Source organism: Rhinolophus hipposideros, assembly GCF_964194185.1.
Source record: "Rhinolophus hipposideros genome assembly, chromosome: 14".
Lineage (NCBI taxonomy): Eukaryota > Metazoa > Chordata > Mammalia > Chiroptera > Rhinolophidae > Rhinolophus > Rhinolophus hipposideros.
Window position 1 is genome coordinate 30,770,783 of NC_138060.1, and position 19,409 is coordinate 30,790,191.

The following is a 19,409-nucleotide window of genomic DNA, read 5'->3' on the forward strand; positions in this document are numbered from 1 at the left end:
CATTGATATTTTCTGTTGTTGTTGGTTTTTTTTGTTTGTTTGTTTGTTTGTTTTTTTGGTCTCCATTGTGTTTATTTCCACTCTGATCTTCATCATTTCCTTTCTTGTACTCACTTTGGACTTTGTTAACTTTTTTCTGGTTTCTTTATGTGAAAGGTTAGATTGCTTTTTTTGAAATTTTTCTTGTTTCTTGAGATAGGCCTGTATTGCTCTCAGTTTTTGTCTCAGAATTGCTTTGGCTGTGTTCCATAGATTTTGGGTTATTGTCTTTTCATTTTTATTTATCTCAAGTTATCTTTTGATTTCCTTCTTGATCTTGTTCATGTTTTAGTAGCATGGTATTTAGCCTCCATGTGTTGGTGTGCATTTCAGTTTTCTTCTTGTAATTGATTTCTAGTTTTACACCATTGTTTTTGGAGAAGGTGCTTGATGTGATATCAGTCTTCTTGAATTTAGTGAGACTTGTTTTGTGGCCTAACATAGACTATCCTGGGAAATTTTCCTTGTGTATTTGAAAAGAATGTATATTGTGCTGCCTTTAGGTGAAATGCTTTAATAATATATTTACATTTAAGAAAGATTATTCAGTTTGTGTAATGGATAACAGGTCAGAGGGTTAAGACTGGCAGTAGAGAAATTAGTGAAAAACTGCTGCTATAGTCATCCAAGGAGAGGATGATGATGGCTGGGATTGAAATAATGACTGTTGGAACTAGGAGAAGTAGATAGTTGAGAAACATTTAGAAAGTAGAGTAAACATGACTTTTAGTAGATAAAAGAAGATAAAAGAGTTGGATTGTTGTTAGATGTATACCAGGGTCTGACAGTTAAGCTTGTGAACTCATCCTAGAAAAAGTGCTACATACCTCATTGCTGAATATCACTATGGTCACCTTCGAAGTACTCCCCTTGGGAAGCTATGCAGTGATGCCAGTGCCTAGTCCACCCTTCAAGGCAATTTTGGAACTCTTTCTCTGGAATGGCTATCAAAGCTGTCGTATTACTCTTGATGTCCTGAATGTCATCAAAATGTCTTCCTTTCAATATTTCCTTTATCTTCACGTAAAGAAAGAAGTCATTGGAGGCCAACTCAGGTGAGTAGGGAGGGTGTTCCGATACACTTATTTGTTTACTAGCTAAAAACTCCCTCACATACAGTGTCGTGTGAGCTGGTGCATTGTCGTCGTGCAAGAGCCATGAATTGTTGGCGAAAAGTTCAGGTTGTCGAACTGTTTTCATGCAGCCTTTTCAGCACTTCCAAATAGTAACCTTGGTTAACTGTTTGCCCACTTGGTACAAATTCATAATGAATATTCCCTCTGGTATCAAAAAAAGGTTAGCAACATCCTTGCAACAAGTTCGCGAACTTAATTGTCAGACCTTATATAATAGTATATGGATTTATCTTAATTTTTTAAACCAAGTCTTAATGATTAGCTTTAGCTTTTTCCAGTTTTTAATTATTGTAAACTAAACTACAGTGAACATTTTTGCATTGATATCATATTACTTATACATAAATTTGTGGAAATAAAAACCACCAAATGAGAGTGGACTGTTTATTCAGAAGTTTCTGTAGTGAAAGGACTTTGTGTTTGGCAGTGACTCGGTGGCACACGGGAGTGAATAAGTTTTATACCCAGAAAAGGGGAAGGATTCTGATATGTCTGATTGGAAGTTGTTGACGGAGGAAGCTGTGGAGGTGGGCTCATTAGAAGATGGGCATCTTCTGTGATTGGTTTAGGGAGCATGTTTGTCTTTCTTGGTGGGTCCCATGTCTCTCACGTTGAAATTCCTGTTGGTGCAATTTTGAAGTTAAAGGTTGGATGTGTGTGTGTGTGTGTGTGTGTGTGTGTAATTTCCAATCTATAGTAAATAAATTCTAATAAATATTTTAAAAATACACCTGTTTGTTTCTACCCCTTCCAGCCCAGAGTATCGATAAACTTTAAGATGTTTGTCAATCTGATAAGTAAAAATTAAGGCATGTATAAAAATTTACACGTTTATTTTTTGTTTTATGTTTCTAGAAGTATTTGTTAGAATAATCATAAGTTTATGAAAAAGTTATATATGGTTATATATTGCCAAAGTGGTTCATACTTAAGTACAACAATGAATAATTTTATGCTTATGAGATTTTTGACTAATTGATTTGCTATAACCATTGTGGAAAAATCACAGTGAACTGAAAGTTTAAGTTAAGTAATAACTTGTGCCAACATAGTAATTTCAATATACAGTATTCTCCTAATACAGTATTTGAAAAGTTTTCATATTCTTAAGCCTTTCTCAGATATTTTACATGTGACTTACTTAGTTTGTTAAGTAAAACTGTGGATCGCATAGTGGTTTAAAAAATGTGTACTGTGAATTTCAGTCATAATCTCCATAAAACTGGTTAACTGTATCTTTGTACAACTCATAACTGGCTACATTTCTTTATGAGGTTTCAAGTTTATATTCTTTCGAAGTCTAATTGTATAATTATCTTCTGTACGTGAAATTTATTATTTTATCTGGCTATTCTTTGATGTTTCAATAATATTTTCCTGCCCAGTTTTGTTTTCTTGATAAAAACCAGTTATCTAATTAAGTTTTTGTTGAATATATTTTGTATTCTCTTTTATTACTATTAGCTACTCAAAATGATACCTTTAAAAATGTGTTTAGGTCTACATGAATTTGATGCCTTGAAAGATCCTGAAGTGAATGAATTCCGAATAAAAATGCGCAAATTCAGTGAGGAAAAGATTCAGTCGCTAGTGGGATTATCTTGGATGGACTGGCTAAAGCAAACTTATCCACCAGAGCATGAACCATCTATCCTTGAAAACTTAGAAGATAAGCTTTATGGAGGAAAGCTCATTGTGGCTGTTCATTTTGAAAATTGTCAGGTAGTATAATCTTATTTAAGAAATAACTTTGTAATAAATCTCTGATTTTTACCTGAATGTAGTCTCAAAGAATCTCTTATTTGCCTAGTAAACACTATTACAAAGAACATTTTTATATTTAAGATGGAAATAAATTTAGAATTATGTGTAATAATCTAAAGTGACACATACTTTGCTCATGTTTGATTTTTTTGATGTGGTATGTCAGTCTAGGTCAGCTAACCTTACTGATCGAGGTTAGCAAACCTTGAATGTTTTTGAATGATTTTTATATTTTTAATGGGATGTAAACAAGCAAAGAATTTTAAAGAGATGTTTAAAAAAAGAAGAGAAAGAAAATGTGATAAAGATGCATATGTTGTTACCCAAGCCTAGTCCTTTACAGAAAAAGTTTGCCAACTCCTGTGTAGATAATGTTCTTTAGTGTGGATATTATTTTATTTTCTCAAGTGATTTTTCTCTTGTCTGTAAAATGAAGGGTTTGATCAATGATTTTTTTTCTGTATTCTTATAGTTGTGTTGTGTGAATATATAAATTAAGGGCTGATACAGAATTGGGCATTATAGTGCGTGTATATACAGTTAATCTATATCTGAATGTTCAGAGCAGTTTTACAAACTGAATCATGCTACTGTCTTTGTATCAAATATGGTCGTTTATCATCTAGGGTATGGCCTTAGAATCTGGGTTGGAGTTGAAAGATCTTTTGTTTTGTTCTTCAATTACTATAATAACAACGACAAAAACCACATTAATAGCCATTTTATATTAAGCACTAATACTATGCTAGGAACTATGAAAGGTATTTTTTATATACTGCCACTTCTCACAGCAACCCTGTACAGTGTTGTTTTCTTCTATCCATTTTACAGTGAATAAACTGAATGGAAGAAAAGTTTGGTTATTTGTGCCAGGCCTCATATCTGGTCAGTGGTAGAGCTAGAATTTTATCCAAGTATTTTTGGTTTTATCCAGTTCTGCCTCCTTTCAAACATGTTACTAAATAGCTGTTAAGACAAATGCGAAAAAAGGATCCTGCTTCCTGGCATTTTTACAAAGGAAGTTTATCTAAGGAACAAAACCATTTGTCACTTTATCCTGAGATATATTGAGATTAAAGTTTCATTTAGGCCAAGATTTGTATATCATAAAATGTCAAAATCAAATTTAAAATTCGGCAGTGTTGGAAGATCTGGAACAGGGAATTTTACAGTTAAAAGGTGATTAGATCACTCTGAATTTCATTACATATGGGTCAAATCTCTACTGGACATACAAATTTTAATGTAATCACCATTGTAACAGAGTGTATAGGGTCGGACAGTTAAGTTCACAGAGTCATCCTAGAAAAAGCGCTCCATCCCTCACTGCTGAATATCACCGTGGTCTCCTTCCCAGTGCTCCCCTGGGGACTAATCATCCACGCCAGTGCCAAGTCCACCCTTCAAAGCACTTTGGAAACTCTTTTTCTAGAATGGCCATCAGAACTGTTGTCTTATTACCTTTGATGTCCTGAATGTCATCAAAATGTCTTCCTTTTTAATATTTCCTTTATCTTTGGGTCAAGAAAGAAGTCACTGGGGGCCAGATCGGGTGAGTAGGGAGGGTGTTCCAATACACTTATTTGTTTACTGGCTAAAAACTCCCTCACAGACAGTGCCGTGGGAGCTGGTGCATTGTCGTGATGCAAGAGCCATGAATTGGTGGTGAAAAGTTCAGGTTGTTAAACTTTTTCACGCAGCCTTTTCAGCACTTCCAGATAGTAACCTTGGTTAACTGATTGTCCCTTGGTACAAATTCGTAATCAACAATCTGATACCAAAAAAGTTTAGCAACAAGTTTGCCCACCTGGTTTTTTTTCCTGTTTCAGATCAGTATCCATTCAATCTTTCCTTCATTCTACATGCCTAATATTTAGATAATATAAATATAGCTGTCATATCTCTCTCTAGTCTCCTTTTCTTCTGGCTAAATATTTCCCTAGGGATTAAAACAAAATTTCCTAGATTTTGAATTATATAGACAAGTAAAGTTATTAAAGAATTTTTGGAAGTTATATAGAGTTAAGAGCTTTTTATTTAGGCAAGTAGGACGATCCAAATTTGAATTTAAAAATTCCAAACCATAATTTATTATCAACACTATTTCATAACTGAATGAATATTTATCACTAAAAATATAGAAATGAGACTCTCAGAATAGAGGACAGTTGGCAAACATCTTAGATGCATATTTTCTATTTGACCCTCCTATTTCTAAAAATTCTCATTTGATTATTTCACCATCACTGCTGATGAGCAGTATTGGAAAAGCAGCATGTAAACACTAAACTAAAAAAGAGATGAAATGTAACAAGGTATTGCATTTAGGTTAAAAAAGTTTTCCAGCATTGGTAGGTGGTAATCGAGACAGCAGTTTCTGTGTAAAACATGTAAAGCTTTAGATGACATATGTTGTCACTATCAGCCAGCCATAGCACACGGCTCTTAAAAAGCAAGGTAAATACGTATATAATTATGGAATTATTGTGTCTCAAAATTACAGGACAGTAATTCCAGGAGCCAGATCACAATGTATTATTTTTAATTTCAGGAATCGTTTTTGTAATGAATACTAATAAACCTGAGGAGCACTTTTAAACTTTTTTTTTTTTTAACCATAGCCAGTGTAAGGTATATGAAATAATTCTATCAATAAAGGGAGGGGCACATGTAATTTGAAATAGCTTCCTGTGTGTAGGGGGATGGTGGAGGAGTGGGGGTAGGGGGAAGGAAATGTGTTTTTTCTAATTTCTTTTTTTTTTTAAATGTTACTGGGGAATATTGGGGAACAGTGTGTATCTCCAGGGCCCATCAGCTCCAAGTCGTTGTCCTTCAATCTAGTTGTGGAGGGCGCAGCTGAGCTCCAAATCCAGTTGCAATTTTCAATCTTTAGTTGCAGGGGGCTCAGCCCACCATCCCATGGGGGAATTGAACCAGCAACCTTGTTGAGAGCTCGAGCTCTAACCAACTGAGCCATTCCGCCGCCCCTCCGGCAGCTCAGCAGCAGCTCGTTGTTTTCAGTCTAGTTGTGGAGGGCGCAGCTCACTGGCCCCTGTGGGAATGGATGGAGCCAGCAACCCTGTTGTTCAGAGCTGGTGCTCTAACCAACTGAGCCATCTGGCCGCCCTGAAAATATATTTTTGTTTGTTTGTTTTTGGCTACTTTGTCAAAAATTATCTGTCCATATTTATGTGGGTTTATTTCTGGGTTCTCAATTCTATTCCATTGGTCCGTGTTTCTGTTTTTCTGCCTATACGATACTGTTTAGTGATAAAATATTCCAAAAATATATATATTTTTTGGAATTCCAGAGAATATATCAGAAGCATGAGCGGAAATGTGAAAAATAGGGAAGCATGTAGAGTAAAACTGTGAAGAATAAGTATTTCCTCTCCTCAGTAGTCATTATCTGAATGCCCACCGTTATCATTATATAGACATAGTCACTGATGAATTGTATTTCTCCCTTCTAAGCCGAAGTATCTGTTCCTACCCATATGGTCAGTGCATTTTTGGATAGTGTCTCATCTACTGTGTTTCCCGGAAAATAAGACCTAGCTGGACCATCAACTCGAATGCGTCTTTGGAGCAAAAAAAACCAAAAAAAAACATCGGGTCTTATATTGTACAATATAATAAATGTAATATAATATAATACATAATATAACATAATATAAAATATAATATAATATATAATATATATAATACCAGGCATAATATAATACCAGGTGGCCAGGTGGTGGTATAATATAGGTGGTAAATATAATATATATATTATACTATGGTAAATATAATACATATATTATAATATATATAATACCAGGCATAATATAATATAATACCAGGTATAATATAATACCAAATCTTATATTAATTTTGCTTATATATATATAATTTTTTTTGCTTATATATATATAATATATATATAATACCAAATCTTATATATAATTTTGCTTTTTTTAACTCCAAAAAAAGCATTAGAGGTGATGGTTCGGCTAGGTCTTATTTATGGGAAACATGGTATAGCTGTTTGTAACTCTTGGGCAATACATTACAAATTGATTGCCCAGGAAGATTACAAGTCTTATAAAAGATGTAATGTTTTCTGAAATATATGAAAGTGATGCTGGAAAACTGCCTGAAATATAGGGAAAACCAGTCAAGTTGAGTTCTGACCAAGTCAGTCCAGTCAACAGTTTATGTGGAGAAAATTAACAAGGGTGATGATGACACACTAGTATATCTTTAAAAGACATGAATTTAATTATCAAGAGAATAAAATAGGCCCTTGGAGAAAAGATCGAAGCCCATGGTACTATATACAATTCTATTATATAAATTCCATTGTCTTAATTGTGTCTCCCTCAAAGCTGATGAGAATGAATCTTTTTTCATATATTTATGAAGCATTTGTATTTCTGTTGTTTGTTTTGGTTATTTTTTAATTAAGTTGTTTTTGTATTGATTTGTAGAAGTTTTTGATGTTTTGGGGTTAGTGATTCTTTGTCATTTATAAGCGCTGTGAATGTATTTTTTCAATATGTGGCTTATCTTTTCATTGCTTGTTTTGTTTGTTCTGTTTTGCTTACTTTTTATCCTCAAATTCTAGTCATGTTCAGATTTCCTCATTTGTTATGTCATCTGTATATACATGTATACACACAGAGCATAGCAAATTCAGTATTCCTGTTTCATAGAATTAATGCTGATTTATTTATATTGCGCATACACACATGTATGAACAGAATTGGTGAGTCAGGTGTACGTGTATAATCAGTTTTTAGTAGATACGGCCCAATAGTTTTTCAAATTTACATTTCTACTAGTAGTATTTTGAGAGTTGAGTTTCCCCATATCTTTGCTAATAGTTGATATTGTCAGTATTTTAAAATCTTGTTAAATTTACCATTTTCCATTTTATGGAATTTTAAGTTTTTCTTAACACGTTGTCTTCTTTGGGGTTCTCTTTGATTTTTCTTCAGGTATACTTGCTCTTTATTTTCAAGCTGCTTTTAATTCTTGAAAAACATTAACCATACTTGCTTTATTTTCTATTAATTTTAATACCTGCAGATTTTTAAGCCCAGTTCTGTTTTGTGTGATTTCTGCAGGTTTCTTGCTATTTGATAATGATATTGTCCTTTAGATTTATATTTCTGAGAGTAGATGGGGATCATAGAATAATTATATGAAGGAGGCTGGGCTTTATCATTCAGACTTGAGGCATTTAATACAATATCTACTAACCACATGTACATATTTTATTTAAAAATTCAGTTCTTCACAGTAGCCACATATCAATTCTCAAGAGCCATTTGTGGCTACTGGTTATTTTATTAGCACAGAATAGACTATTTCCATTATTAAAGTTTTATTGGGTACAACTGCTTTAGACAGTTATGACCATTTGTATTAATGTTAAAAAAGTGTCGTATTTCTTTACAGCTCTCCTTTTAAAGATAGATTATTTTCTAAGCTGGGTGAAGGTTAGTGCAAGAGTTATGGAGATCAAATAAGAATTATGTTGCTGTTTAGGAGAAATTTAGAGAATCATTGGTGTAGATGAGCATTACAGGAGATACAGAAAAAATGACAGTTGGCAGCACTTTAGGATGTAAGTTCATTGGTATCTTGTTGGGAGGTGAGGTGTGGATGGAAAGGGGAATGATGGCGACTTCTCAAGTGACTGGATCTTAGCTCCTGTACTTTGATGTACATGGTACCAACTCATATAGAAAATACTGGAGAAAAATGGTTAAAATACTGGAGAAAGTAGAAAGATACCTTGTAGAAAAGGGAGGTGACTTAAAATTAATTTGTTGGAAAATATTGCAAAATTAATTTTAGATCAGTGTAGGGAATTTTCTAATAGTCATAATTGTCCAGAGTAGCAGTTGGCTGCATTGAGAGATAGTGAGCTTTCTTATATCTTCAATATATGATCATATGGTGGGAAATTATTTTGCTAGATTCTGAGTGGATTCAGGTATTATTAAGTAATCTTTAATTTCTTTACCTTTGGGATTTATGATGACAGATTTAACAATATTCCATCTCAACAATGTCTTCATTTTTCACTAATTAAAATTTCTGTTTCTTTTACATGTTTGTAACATCAGACAGAATTGTTAATTTATGGTTCAATTTGTATAAAGTATAGGTCTCTTCTTACCAGAGACATCATATAATTCTTTTCTTAATATAGACTAAATTTGAACAACTACAGGTTGGTTTTTTTAAAACTTTTTATTTTATTTGTTTCAGGTGTACAAAGCAATGTAATAAGCATTTAAACACCTCACAAAGTGATAGCCTACCCCCCAAGCCACCACCCCTCTGACATCTTATATAGCTGTTACAATACCATCGACTGTCTTCCCTATGATGTACTCCACATCCCGTGACTATATATACCTATATGTTTAGTTATAGTTGACATTCAGTGTTATTCTACTTCAGCTTTTCAGGTGTATAGCACAGTGGTCAGGCATCTACACAGTCTATGACGTGATCACCTTGATAAGTCCAGTGCCCATCTGGCACCTTACATGATCTTTACAATTTACACCATTGTTGATTATATTCCCCATACTGTATTAACTATCAATTTATATTTTTTTTTCAAAAAAGATTTTATTGGGGAAGGAGAACAGGACTTTATTGGGGAACAGTGTGCACTTCCAGGACTTTTTTCCAAGTCAAGTTGTTGTCCTTTCAGTCTTAGTTGTGGAGGGCGCAGCTCAGCTCCAGGTCCAGTTGCCGTTGCTAGTTGCAGGGGGCACAGCCCACCATCGCTTGTGGGAGTCGAACCGGCAACCTTGTGGTTGAGAGGACGCGCTCCAACCAACTGAGCCATCTGGGAGCTCAGTGGCAGCTCAGTTCAAGATGCCCGTGTTCAGTCTCAGTTGCAGAGGGCGGAGCCCACCATCCCTTGCGGGACTCGAGAAGTTGAACCAGTAACCTTGTGGTTGAGAGCCCACTGGCCCATGTGGGAATTGAACTGGCAGCCTTCGGAGTTAGGAGCACGGAGCTCCAACCACCTGAGCCATCGGGCTGGCCCCAATTTATATCTCTTAATGCCTTCACCTTTTTCAGTCTGATCCCAACCCCATTTCCATCTATCACCCTAATAAATCTAGTACCTATCTGGCGTCATACCTAGCTATTACAATATTGTTGACTACATTCCTCATGCTATAACCTACATCCCCATGACTACTGTATAATACCCTATTTGTTCTTCTTAATCCCTTCCCCTTTCACCTGTCCTTAATCCCCTTCCCAATTTAAAGAAGTCCCTCTAGAATCCTTGTACCGTTTCCCTGAAAATAAGACCAGTATTTATATGATATGATATATTATATTATATTATACCTGATTTTGTAGTAAAATAAGACTAGGTCTTATATTAATTTTTGCTCCAAAAGACCCATTAAAGCTGATTGTCCAGCTAGGTCTTATATTTGGGGAAACACGGTAATACTGGTTTGGTGGTGATGAACTCCTTCAGCTTTTTCTTGTCTGGGAAGCTCCTTATCTGTCCTTCAATTCTAAATGACAGACTTGCTGGGTAGAACAATCTTGTATGTTGTTGCTTTTCATCACTTGGAATATTTCCTGCTACTCTCATCTTGTATGCAAAGTTTCTGTTGAGAAATCAGCTGACAGTCTTATGGGGGCTTCTTTGTAGGTAACTGACTGCTTTTGCTGCTTTTAAGATTCTCTCTGTATTTAACCTTTGGTGTTTTAATTATGATATGTCTTGGTGTTGAACTCTTTGGATTTATCTTTTTTGGGACTCTGTGCTTTCTGGGTTTGTATGTCCATTTCCTTCACCAGGTTAGGGAAGTTTTCTGTCGTTATTTCTTCAAATAGGTTTTCAAATTCCTTTCTCTCTCACTTCTCCTATAATGAGAATGTTGGTATGCTTGATGTTGTTCCAGAGGCCCCTTAAACTCTCCTCAACTTTTTGGATTCTTTTTCCTTTTTGCTGTTCTGGTTGAGTGTTTCCTGCTACCTTATCTTCTGCATTGCTGGTTGGATCCTCTGCTTCATCTAATCTACTGTTGATTCTCTGTGATATATTCTTTATTTCCATTATTGTATCCTTTATTTCTGACTGGTTCTTTTTCATGGTTTCCAGCTCCGTTTTTATGAGATCATTGAGCATTCTTATAACCAGTGTTTGGAACTCTGTGTCTGATAGATTGCTTGTCTCCATTTTGCTTAGTTCTTTTTCTGGAGCTTTGTTCTGTTCTTTCATTTGGGACATGTTTCTTTGTCTCCCCATTTTGGCTGTCTCCTGTGTGTGTTTTTATGTATTAGGTAGGGTTGCTATGTCTTCTGGTCTTAGTAGAGTGGCCTTATGTAGTAGGTGTGCTGTGGGGCTCAGTGCTGCAGTCTTTTCTGTCACCTGAGTCACACACTCCAGGTGCGTCCCTTCTGTGGGTTGTGTGTGCCCTTCTCTTGTAGTTGAACCTTGGTTGATAGTTGCACATCAATATGAGGGACTGACTCTTGAGCTCACTGGTTGTGAGGACTGGCCTTGACTACAGTGGAAGAGTTGTTGTGTAGGGCCTGATCTTACAGAGCAGGACTGCCTCAGCAGGACTCTGGTGCCTGCCCAATCTGCCCTTTGGGTGTGTTGCACTTAGAGATGGCTAGGTGATGCTCCAGCTCATTTTGAAGCTGGCCACTGAGGATGCTAGCCCCAGGACCACCTTGGAGTGGATCCTCTGTAGGTCTACTTCAGCTACAGCCCGAGCCCCACCCAGGGCCACCTAGTGGGAGACACAGAGAAATCTGCAGATGACTGCCACCTGTGCTGTGCTTGGAAGCACCTTTGGGAGGTCAAGCCGTGAACCAAGGCCAGCTGCCACTAGTATTGGCTTAGGGCTGTATAGCTATAGGTACAGGACATACTCAAGCCAGATGCTGCTTGTCTGGGTTCCGTGAACCTTCCTACCAGTCTGGAGGTGTCTTCTTCTGCAAGTTTTTAGTCGAAAGGCTTCAGTTCAGTTTGATTTTAGGCGATTCTCAATAATGTTTGTTTTGTAGATTAGTTGTAATTTTGATGTGGTTGTGAGAGAAAGTAAACACAGTGTTTACTACACTGTGTAGTACTACATCATCTTGGTTGTCCAGGTTTTTTTTTTTTTTAACTGTTTAGTTTTTTTATTTTTTTATTTTGTAACTTTTTAAAGAAAGATATTCACTGGGAAATGCATAAACTACCTGATGATAAACTTTCGTTAAATATTAATCTGACCTGTGGTAACTGTGGTGCTCTGTATAGTGTAAGATGCACTGCAAATTATCAGAAAATCTTAACAAATTTGACGTGGACACATTATATTTAGAAAATGGAAAAATTTACTGGAATATTGAATGTAAAGTATGTACATATTTCAATATTGTGTATGGCTGTTTATAATATAATAGTAAATACAAGTGTAAAGAGTGTTTTGGTTTTATTTTTTAAGCACAAATGTAAAATTCCACCTTTTTTTTACACTCCTCTTTAGGATGTGTTTAGCTTTCAAGTGTCTCCTAATATGAATCCTGTCAAAATAAACGAATTGGCAATCCAGAAACGTTTGACTATTCATGGGAAAGAAGATGAAGTTAGCCCCTATGACTATGTATTGCAAGTCAGTGGGAGAGTAGAATATGTGTTTGGTGATCACCCACTAATCCAGTTCCAGGTATGTGTGTTAACTGTTTACCAGCGGGGTGTGTATGTGTGCGTGTGTGTGTATATGTGTGTGTATTTAACAATTAAAATTTCTGATAAAAAGTGTTACCATAATAGAACATTTGGAATCTACAGGAAATTGTACAGAAATAAATAATAGATATCCATAATCCTATCTCCCTCTGAGATAACCATTGTTAACATTTTGGCATGTTTCTGTCATTTTACTTCAAGTTATATATATTTTTGGCATAATGATTGTATACATTATGTGTGTATTTATTCTGCTTTTTTATTGAATATTTCAGTGTTATAATTTCCTATAGCATTATGAATTCTTTAATACAATTTGTTACAGATGCCTATTTATTTCATCATATAAACATAATGATTTATATAAAAATATACTGGTGGAAGTAAAATATGAAATATTTTGATTAAATAACCACTAATTGAATTGTATAATAACTTATTTATGATTATTAGTTAATTGTCTAAAGTAATATTATACATTTTCATTGTGTACTAGAAAACTTTTCAGTTTCAGTCCAATATTTATATGTGTAATCTCCCTTCTCCTCCTTTTTTTGTTACTTCCAATGTGGTAGGAATTTTCTAAGAATTAGATATGACCATCCTCAAAAACCTCCCTTAATCTTTGAGATATTAATTACCATTTAGTCATGAATTCTCTGATTATATGCTTTATGGAAGGCACTTAAGTGCGTCAGATATTTTTGGAGTAAAGTGGAGTTTAACATGTGCAGTGCAATGCTCTTCCCCCACATAACGTATGGTATCTAAAGGATAGGATCCTGTCTTTGCATTCTAAGAACTTAAAGATATTTTAGTTGAAATTACATTTGGAGACTGAAAAATGGTCCTTACATAATAATAGGCTGAATGCCAAGTTAGATAAATAGTAACGAGATTGTAGAAAAATGTGGTGTTTTTTTTTTTTTTTGTGTGTGTGTGTGTGTGTGTGTGTGTATGTGATTTTTATTGTTTTGTTTTAAGAAAGAGGAATTACATGCGTGCCAAATATTAAATTGACGTTTGAGAATAAGAAACTGATTTATTAGCAGGTAACAGAATTTTATACATTTTGTTTTAAGATTTTTGGTGTGGCCTTTAATTCTTACGCTTTGGTAGGTAGAAAGTCAAACAGCAGTTAGAGCTTTGCACACAGCTTTGAGAGCTGTGTCATTCTGATAGTAAGTGCTTGAACTCTAGCCCGTGAGAGGAAGAAGGAAGATGAAAAGTGCTTGGTGGCAGCATAGAAATAGAAGTACTGACTTCTTCCCTTCATGTTTTGTCTTCTTTTAAGTAATCTGCTTCTCTAACACTTTTATCTTATCTTGAGAAGGGGAACGTATATTGTTTTGCCAAACATTAGAATTGGTTATAATAAAGAAAAATAGAGGCATGCATATGTTTTTGTACAAGTCATAAGAGAGACAATATACAATGTGGGCAAAGGAATGTGAAGGAAATGGAATGATAGTCTCCCACAGTGATAAGTTTTAAATGAATATATCATAATATATAACTCCACTTATAGGCTAGCCTGGAAATGTTTTTTTTAATATTTTATTTTAAAGAATGTATTTTTAGTGGCTCTGAGTTGAATGCAATACATTGAATCATCGTATCTGTATAGGAAAGTTATTCTTTTGAGTAATACATTGGATTTCTGTTCAGTTTGTTACAAATCTTTGGTAACGTTAATAACCACACCCTTATTTATATGCCTCTGGAGAATCATCCTGGTTTCATGGAGATAAAACAAAGCAATAGATTTGGCCAATAGATTTTTTTCTGGAGAGACAGTAATGGTTGCCTGGTACCCTGTGCTGAAAAGGTACCAGGTCTACCACAAAGATCCATGGGAAAGTATGAGTTGGCCAACTGAGGGCTTAAGAAATGGCCACATGTGTATTTACATGTTCACCTTCCTGACTGATTGGTGAAAGCTGCACTGTGATATCTGTGATGATCAAGTCCTGCCCTGGAAAGGTGCACTAATTGGTCAAACTGTCGTCAGGTATTAAGTGCAGAAAAGAGAAGATAAAACATCTAACTGAGGCATGTTATTTTTTTCAAGGTTTAGCAGATAAATAAAAAAAAGTCAGGCAGGTGGATTGAAATCCAGGTCTGAAAGACACTAGATGTTAACTTAACCGATCTGATTTTCATTCTTTAATCTATTAAATGGGTGATAATCTCTTTTACAGAGTTTTTATAAAGATTAGCTAACATAAGTGTCTAGCTCAGTTCTTATGTACTTAGATGTTCAATTAATCGTAACTTTTTAATGCTGTGGTTTTAATTTCTAATACTCTTGATATTGAGTTAAAATATTCTTTCATAGATATTCTTTTGTTACAGTGTTGCTCTTAATTTTATTCTTCTGTTGATTTAAGTGTTTGCTCGAATATTCTTACCTTATTGTTTCTTGCTACTGTTAGTATATCCGGACCTGTGTAATGAACAGGACCTTGCCCCATTTTATACTTGTGGAATGTTGCAAGATCAAAAAGATGTATGAACAGGAAATGATTGCTATAGAGGCTGCCATAAATAGAAATTCATCTAACCTTCCTCTTCCTTTACCACCAAAGAAAACGCGAATTATTTCTGTAAGTTTCATTTGTAAACTTTTGGCAATTCCAAGAGGCATGTGATTTCGTTAGGTTGTGTGCTTAAGTCTCACCCATATTTTCTTTGCTCATTTCTCCTTTTATGAAAATCAATACATATTTGCCAATGATCCATCACCATTTAATAATAATTATGTCTAGCTATTATTGTTTTTCCTTATCAAGCTACATATAAATGTAAATATGCCATTTATATTTTTGGTGATCTTTTATGCCAAAGAAATATGCCACTAAATTTGAGATGTCTTGACACTACAGCTAAACATGGGACTTCAACGAGTAATTTGAGACATTGTGGTAGAAAAATTTAGATGTGCAGAAATAGTTGGTTTAGTGGTATATTTCATTTCTATCAGCTTAGCTACAATAGTGTTTGTGTTATAATTTGCCTGTCTTCTTACTGAATACCTTTAGACTTTAAATGTATCAAAGGCACCATTTTCTCTGGAATATAATAAATTTGTATAAAGCAAATTTTAAGTTTGTGCTTATGGGAACAGTTAACATTTTTTAATAGTTATTCATTCTTAACAAATTGTATTTAGCCACTCATCGATTATTAAGATACTGCCTATATATTAATTTAAATGGTCAATTGTTGACATATTTAAAGCTTTTAATACTTTTTGTTTCTGGTCTTTAATTTTGTGAATCTCTTAGCTGTATTGGAATGCTGCCTTTTTTTTTCCATGAGAACTAGGTGCTAGTGGTTATGATACTTAATTTAGTATATGTGACTTTCAGTTGTTAGTTCAAAGGTCTATTTTCATTATTTTGACAGTGGGCATGAGAACTGATGAGATGATTTTATTGCTAACATAAAATATTCATATCTTTCATTAAAATACTCTTTCATTTTTTTTACAGCATGTTTGGGAAAATAACAACCCTTTCCAAATTGTTTTGGTTAAGGGAAATAAACTTAACACAGAAGAAACTGTAAAAGTGAGTACTTGCTAAGATTTAAATTTGTTATCTGCTCCATTGTTTGAATAACTTACTGATATGCTCAATGACTGTCACATTGGAGATTAAATTTTACCCCTATTGGTACATGAAATGAAACATGGTAATTTATTATAAAACAATTAAGAATTTTTGTTTTAAAGTATTCTTTAAATAGTTGAAGGTGCACTGGATAGCTTGAAATTTTGCAGTATATATTAGGTAAAAGAAATTGCTTTAGATCAGAAATTTAGCAAGTGAAATTTAAGCTGAAACTGTTAGTCACATGTTTGTATGCAAGCTTACTCTCCTGTCTCAGCCTTGCTTAGAGTTGTGCCCAGCCTCGTCTCTCAGCCCCCTTCTTTTTCTTTTAAACTTGCTGAACACAGAAAATGTAATACCATTTCCTGGAAGAAAATAGATGACTGCATTATAGAGCACAAGTTGTTAACACACGGGGGTTTATTGCACAACCCCATACAATTACGTGAAGGCTTAACTAGGCACTTTGTCTCCAAGTATAAAGCATGCGTTCTCTCCTATTTTGCTTGGCAGGAAATTAAGTGAATAGTTTTGTGATCCAAGAAAGAGATTCAGTTAGTTGGAGATGTCTGCTGGCAGGATGATACATTCAGGAGTACCTTGCCAATGATTACTAATGGCTTGCTTTCATAAGAGGACGTTAAAGAGGCTTTGGGTAGCTGTCATTAAAATAAGAGCTTTTTTGCTCTTACATTCTCAGCTAGAATTTCTAATGAGTGTGCTTATGCCAGTTAGCGTTTGTTTTCTATTTTAGTTATAATTTTATTTTTTCCTTTCATTAAAATTTTTCTTACTATTTTCTTTTCTCCAATTGCAAAAGTATGACATTGCTGCAACAGGTAAAAAAGTCCAAACATGATTAAAGAATAAAGTTACTGATCTCTCCTACCCATCTCTTTATCATCATATGGGATTTAAGGTTAACTGGCATTGTGAGTGACCTCTGCATTTATACAAATATATATAAATATATGGTTTGGCAATTGAAGGGGTTTTGGTTATGTTTATTTTGTTGATTGGTTGGTTTGTTAAACAAAAAGGGATGATATTATATACATTATTCTACTACTTGACTTATTCACTTTATAGAAATCTTGGGCAGTCCGAAATATTCAGTAGAAATCCTTGGGTAGTATATTCCTAAATGCAAAAATCACATATAGGCAAATCTATCCTCAAGTTATATGGAGTATAATATACATATGTGGTTTTGTTCAGTGACTTGTGTGTATAGATGTGTAATTTACATTGTAAAGTGGGAATTCCTACCTGTTCATTCCATTTGTAGTTTAATCATATTTATTGTCTGTAGATAATTTACATTATTTAATTCTTTCGTAGTTATTCTCTTATTATTTAATTTCTTCCTGAGGAAGACCAAAGTAGCCTTCACTACCTGCTTTATTTTCTTGAACCTTACATATTATTTCTTTGTCAGTGACAAAATAAATTATTTCTTTATCAGTGACATTTTATTTCCATAGGTTGTGCCAACTTCCTTTAGCTATTTCAAGCTGCATTGACTTTATTGTTTGTGGTCATATGTTCTTAGAAGTAATGGGCTTAATGATGTGTACTATTTAAAGAATCCCCTACTCCAAAAAAAAAAAAAAAGGAAGTACCCCCATTCCACTTCATCTAGTTCTCTAGTCTTCCTTTGCTGACCCTTTTCTTTTTCCAGCGGGGTTATATAGTTGAATTTAAGTAAGTTAATACAATTATGGCATGATTTTCTTGTGGATACATCCCATTCAGTTTAATTGCTTCACAGGCTATGAGCTCCGGTACAATTATGAAAATAAATCTGAAGGGAAAAAAAGAGGGGTGTGTACCTGTTACTTCTTTCTTTCCAAACTTTTTTCCTGGCTAGGACCTACAGTATGATGTTAAATAGAAGTGATGAGAGTAGATGTTATCAGTCAGTATTCTCCAGAGAAACAAACAGAACCCATAGGGGGTGTGTGTGTGTATGTTTGTGTGTATGCACGTGCATGTGTACACAGATATGCACATGCAAACACATATTTAAGGAATTGGCTCACATGATCTTACAGAGTTGGTTATCTTCTGTGATCTTTAGGGTTATTTTGCAAACTGGAGACCTAGGAGAACCGATAGTTTAGTTTAGTTTAGTCTGAGTCTGAAGCCCTCAGAACCAGGAGAGCCTTTTGTGTAGTTCCTTTTGAAGGTTTGCAGGTTCAAGACCCAGGTCAGACCCTTGAAAAATAATCTCCCTTCCTTAAAGTTAGTTATGTCATATAGTAACCTAATCCTGGGAGTGAGACCCATTATATTCACAGTCTCAGAGATCTTACAGGGCACATGATTCTGGAGTCTGTAGTGAAAATCCTAACTATTCAGTGAAGATTCATTACTCTGCCTGGCTGGCACTTCAGTGTCTTTCAACTCTGTGAGAGTGCTTAGAATTCTGTAACATACTGCTTCTTTCCTGGTCAGTCTTTTCCCAGCCTTGTGATGTTTTCACTTTTCTGGTGTGCATCTTAATGTTCAGCAGAGGCCTGAATTCAGTACTGCCTAAAACCTAGAAGATGGTGCTGGTATATAGTCAGAGAGCTCTCAAGAAGCCCTCTAATTATAGCGATAGTGGCAAAGGGGTCTTCTTACTCTCAGAGAAACTGCAGTTTCCTCCCCCTCTTTTCCCCTCTCTTTTTTGTTTCCTGTTCTTTTCTCTGTTCTTATCTGCCCCAGTCTCTAAGAAGTCCTGTGGCAGCAGTAGCAGCAATGGGAACAGGCTTAAAATGCAGAGTTGAACCATCTTCTCTGATTAGAGGAGTTGTAGTCTCAAGAGAATGGGGTAAATCCTCATTGACTCCCACCAATCTGTCCTTTCTGTCCGTCTGCTGTTTGGCATAGTTGTAGGAAGTGTGGGTGAATAAAGCTTTCTGGCTGGATGACAAGAAAAGGCGAGCCCCAGGCAATCAAAAAATACTTGGATGATTGCAAAGTGGGAGGAGCTTGGGAAAGCAACCCCTTAAGGTTGTTTACGCTTACATGTTTATTTCTGAATTGTACGTTGAGGATCTGAGTCTTAACTTCCTACATACTTGGAGAACTGAACGATGCATACTCTTAAACTGCCACTCAAATCTCAGACTGGTCACAGTATGA

General features: G+C 35.0%; 1 protein-coding gene across 2 annotated transcripts in view; it reads left to right on the forward strand.

Annotated features, from left to right (window-relative positions):
• Nucleotides 1-19,409, forward strand: part of PIK3CB (phosphatidylinositol-4,5-bisphosphate 3-kinase catalytic subunit beta) — a 151,967-nt gene that overhangs the window by 74,726 nt on the left and 57,832 nt on the right. For both annotated transcript variants that reach the window (XM_081071899.1, XM_081071900.1), the window contains 4 exons: nucleotides 2,674-2,897; nucleotides 12,464-12,643; nucleotides 15,102-15,272; nucleotides 16,161-16,238. In XM_081071899.1, the coding sequence (XP_080928025.1) occupies nucleotides 2,674-2,897; nucleotides 12,464-12,643; nucleotides 15,102-15,272; nucleotides 16,161-16,238 (653 nt within the window). The remainder of the gene's footprint in view (nucleotides 1-2,673; nucleotides 2,898-12,463; nucleotides 12,644-15,101; nucleotides 15,273-16,160; nucleotides 16,239-19,409) is intronic.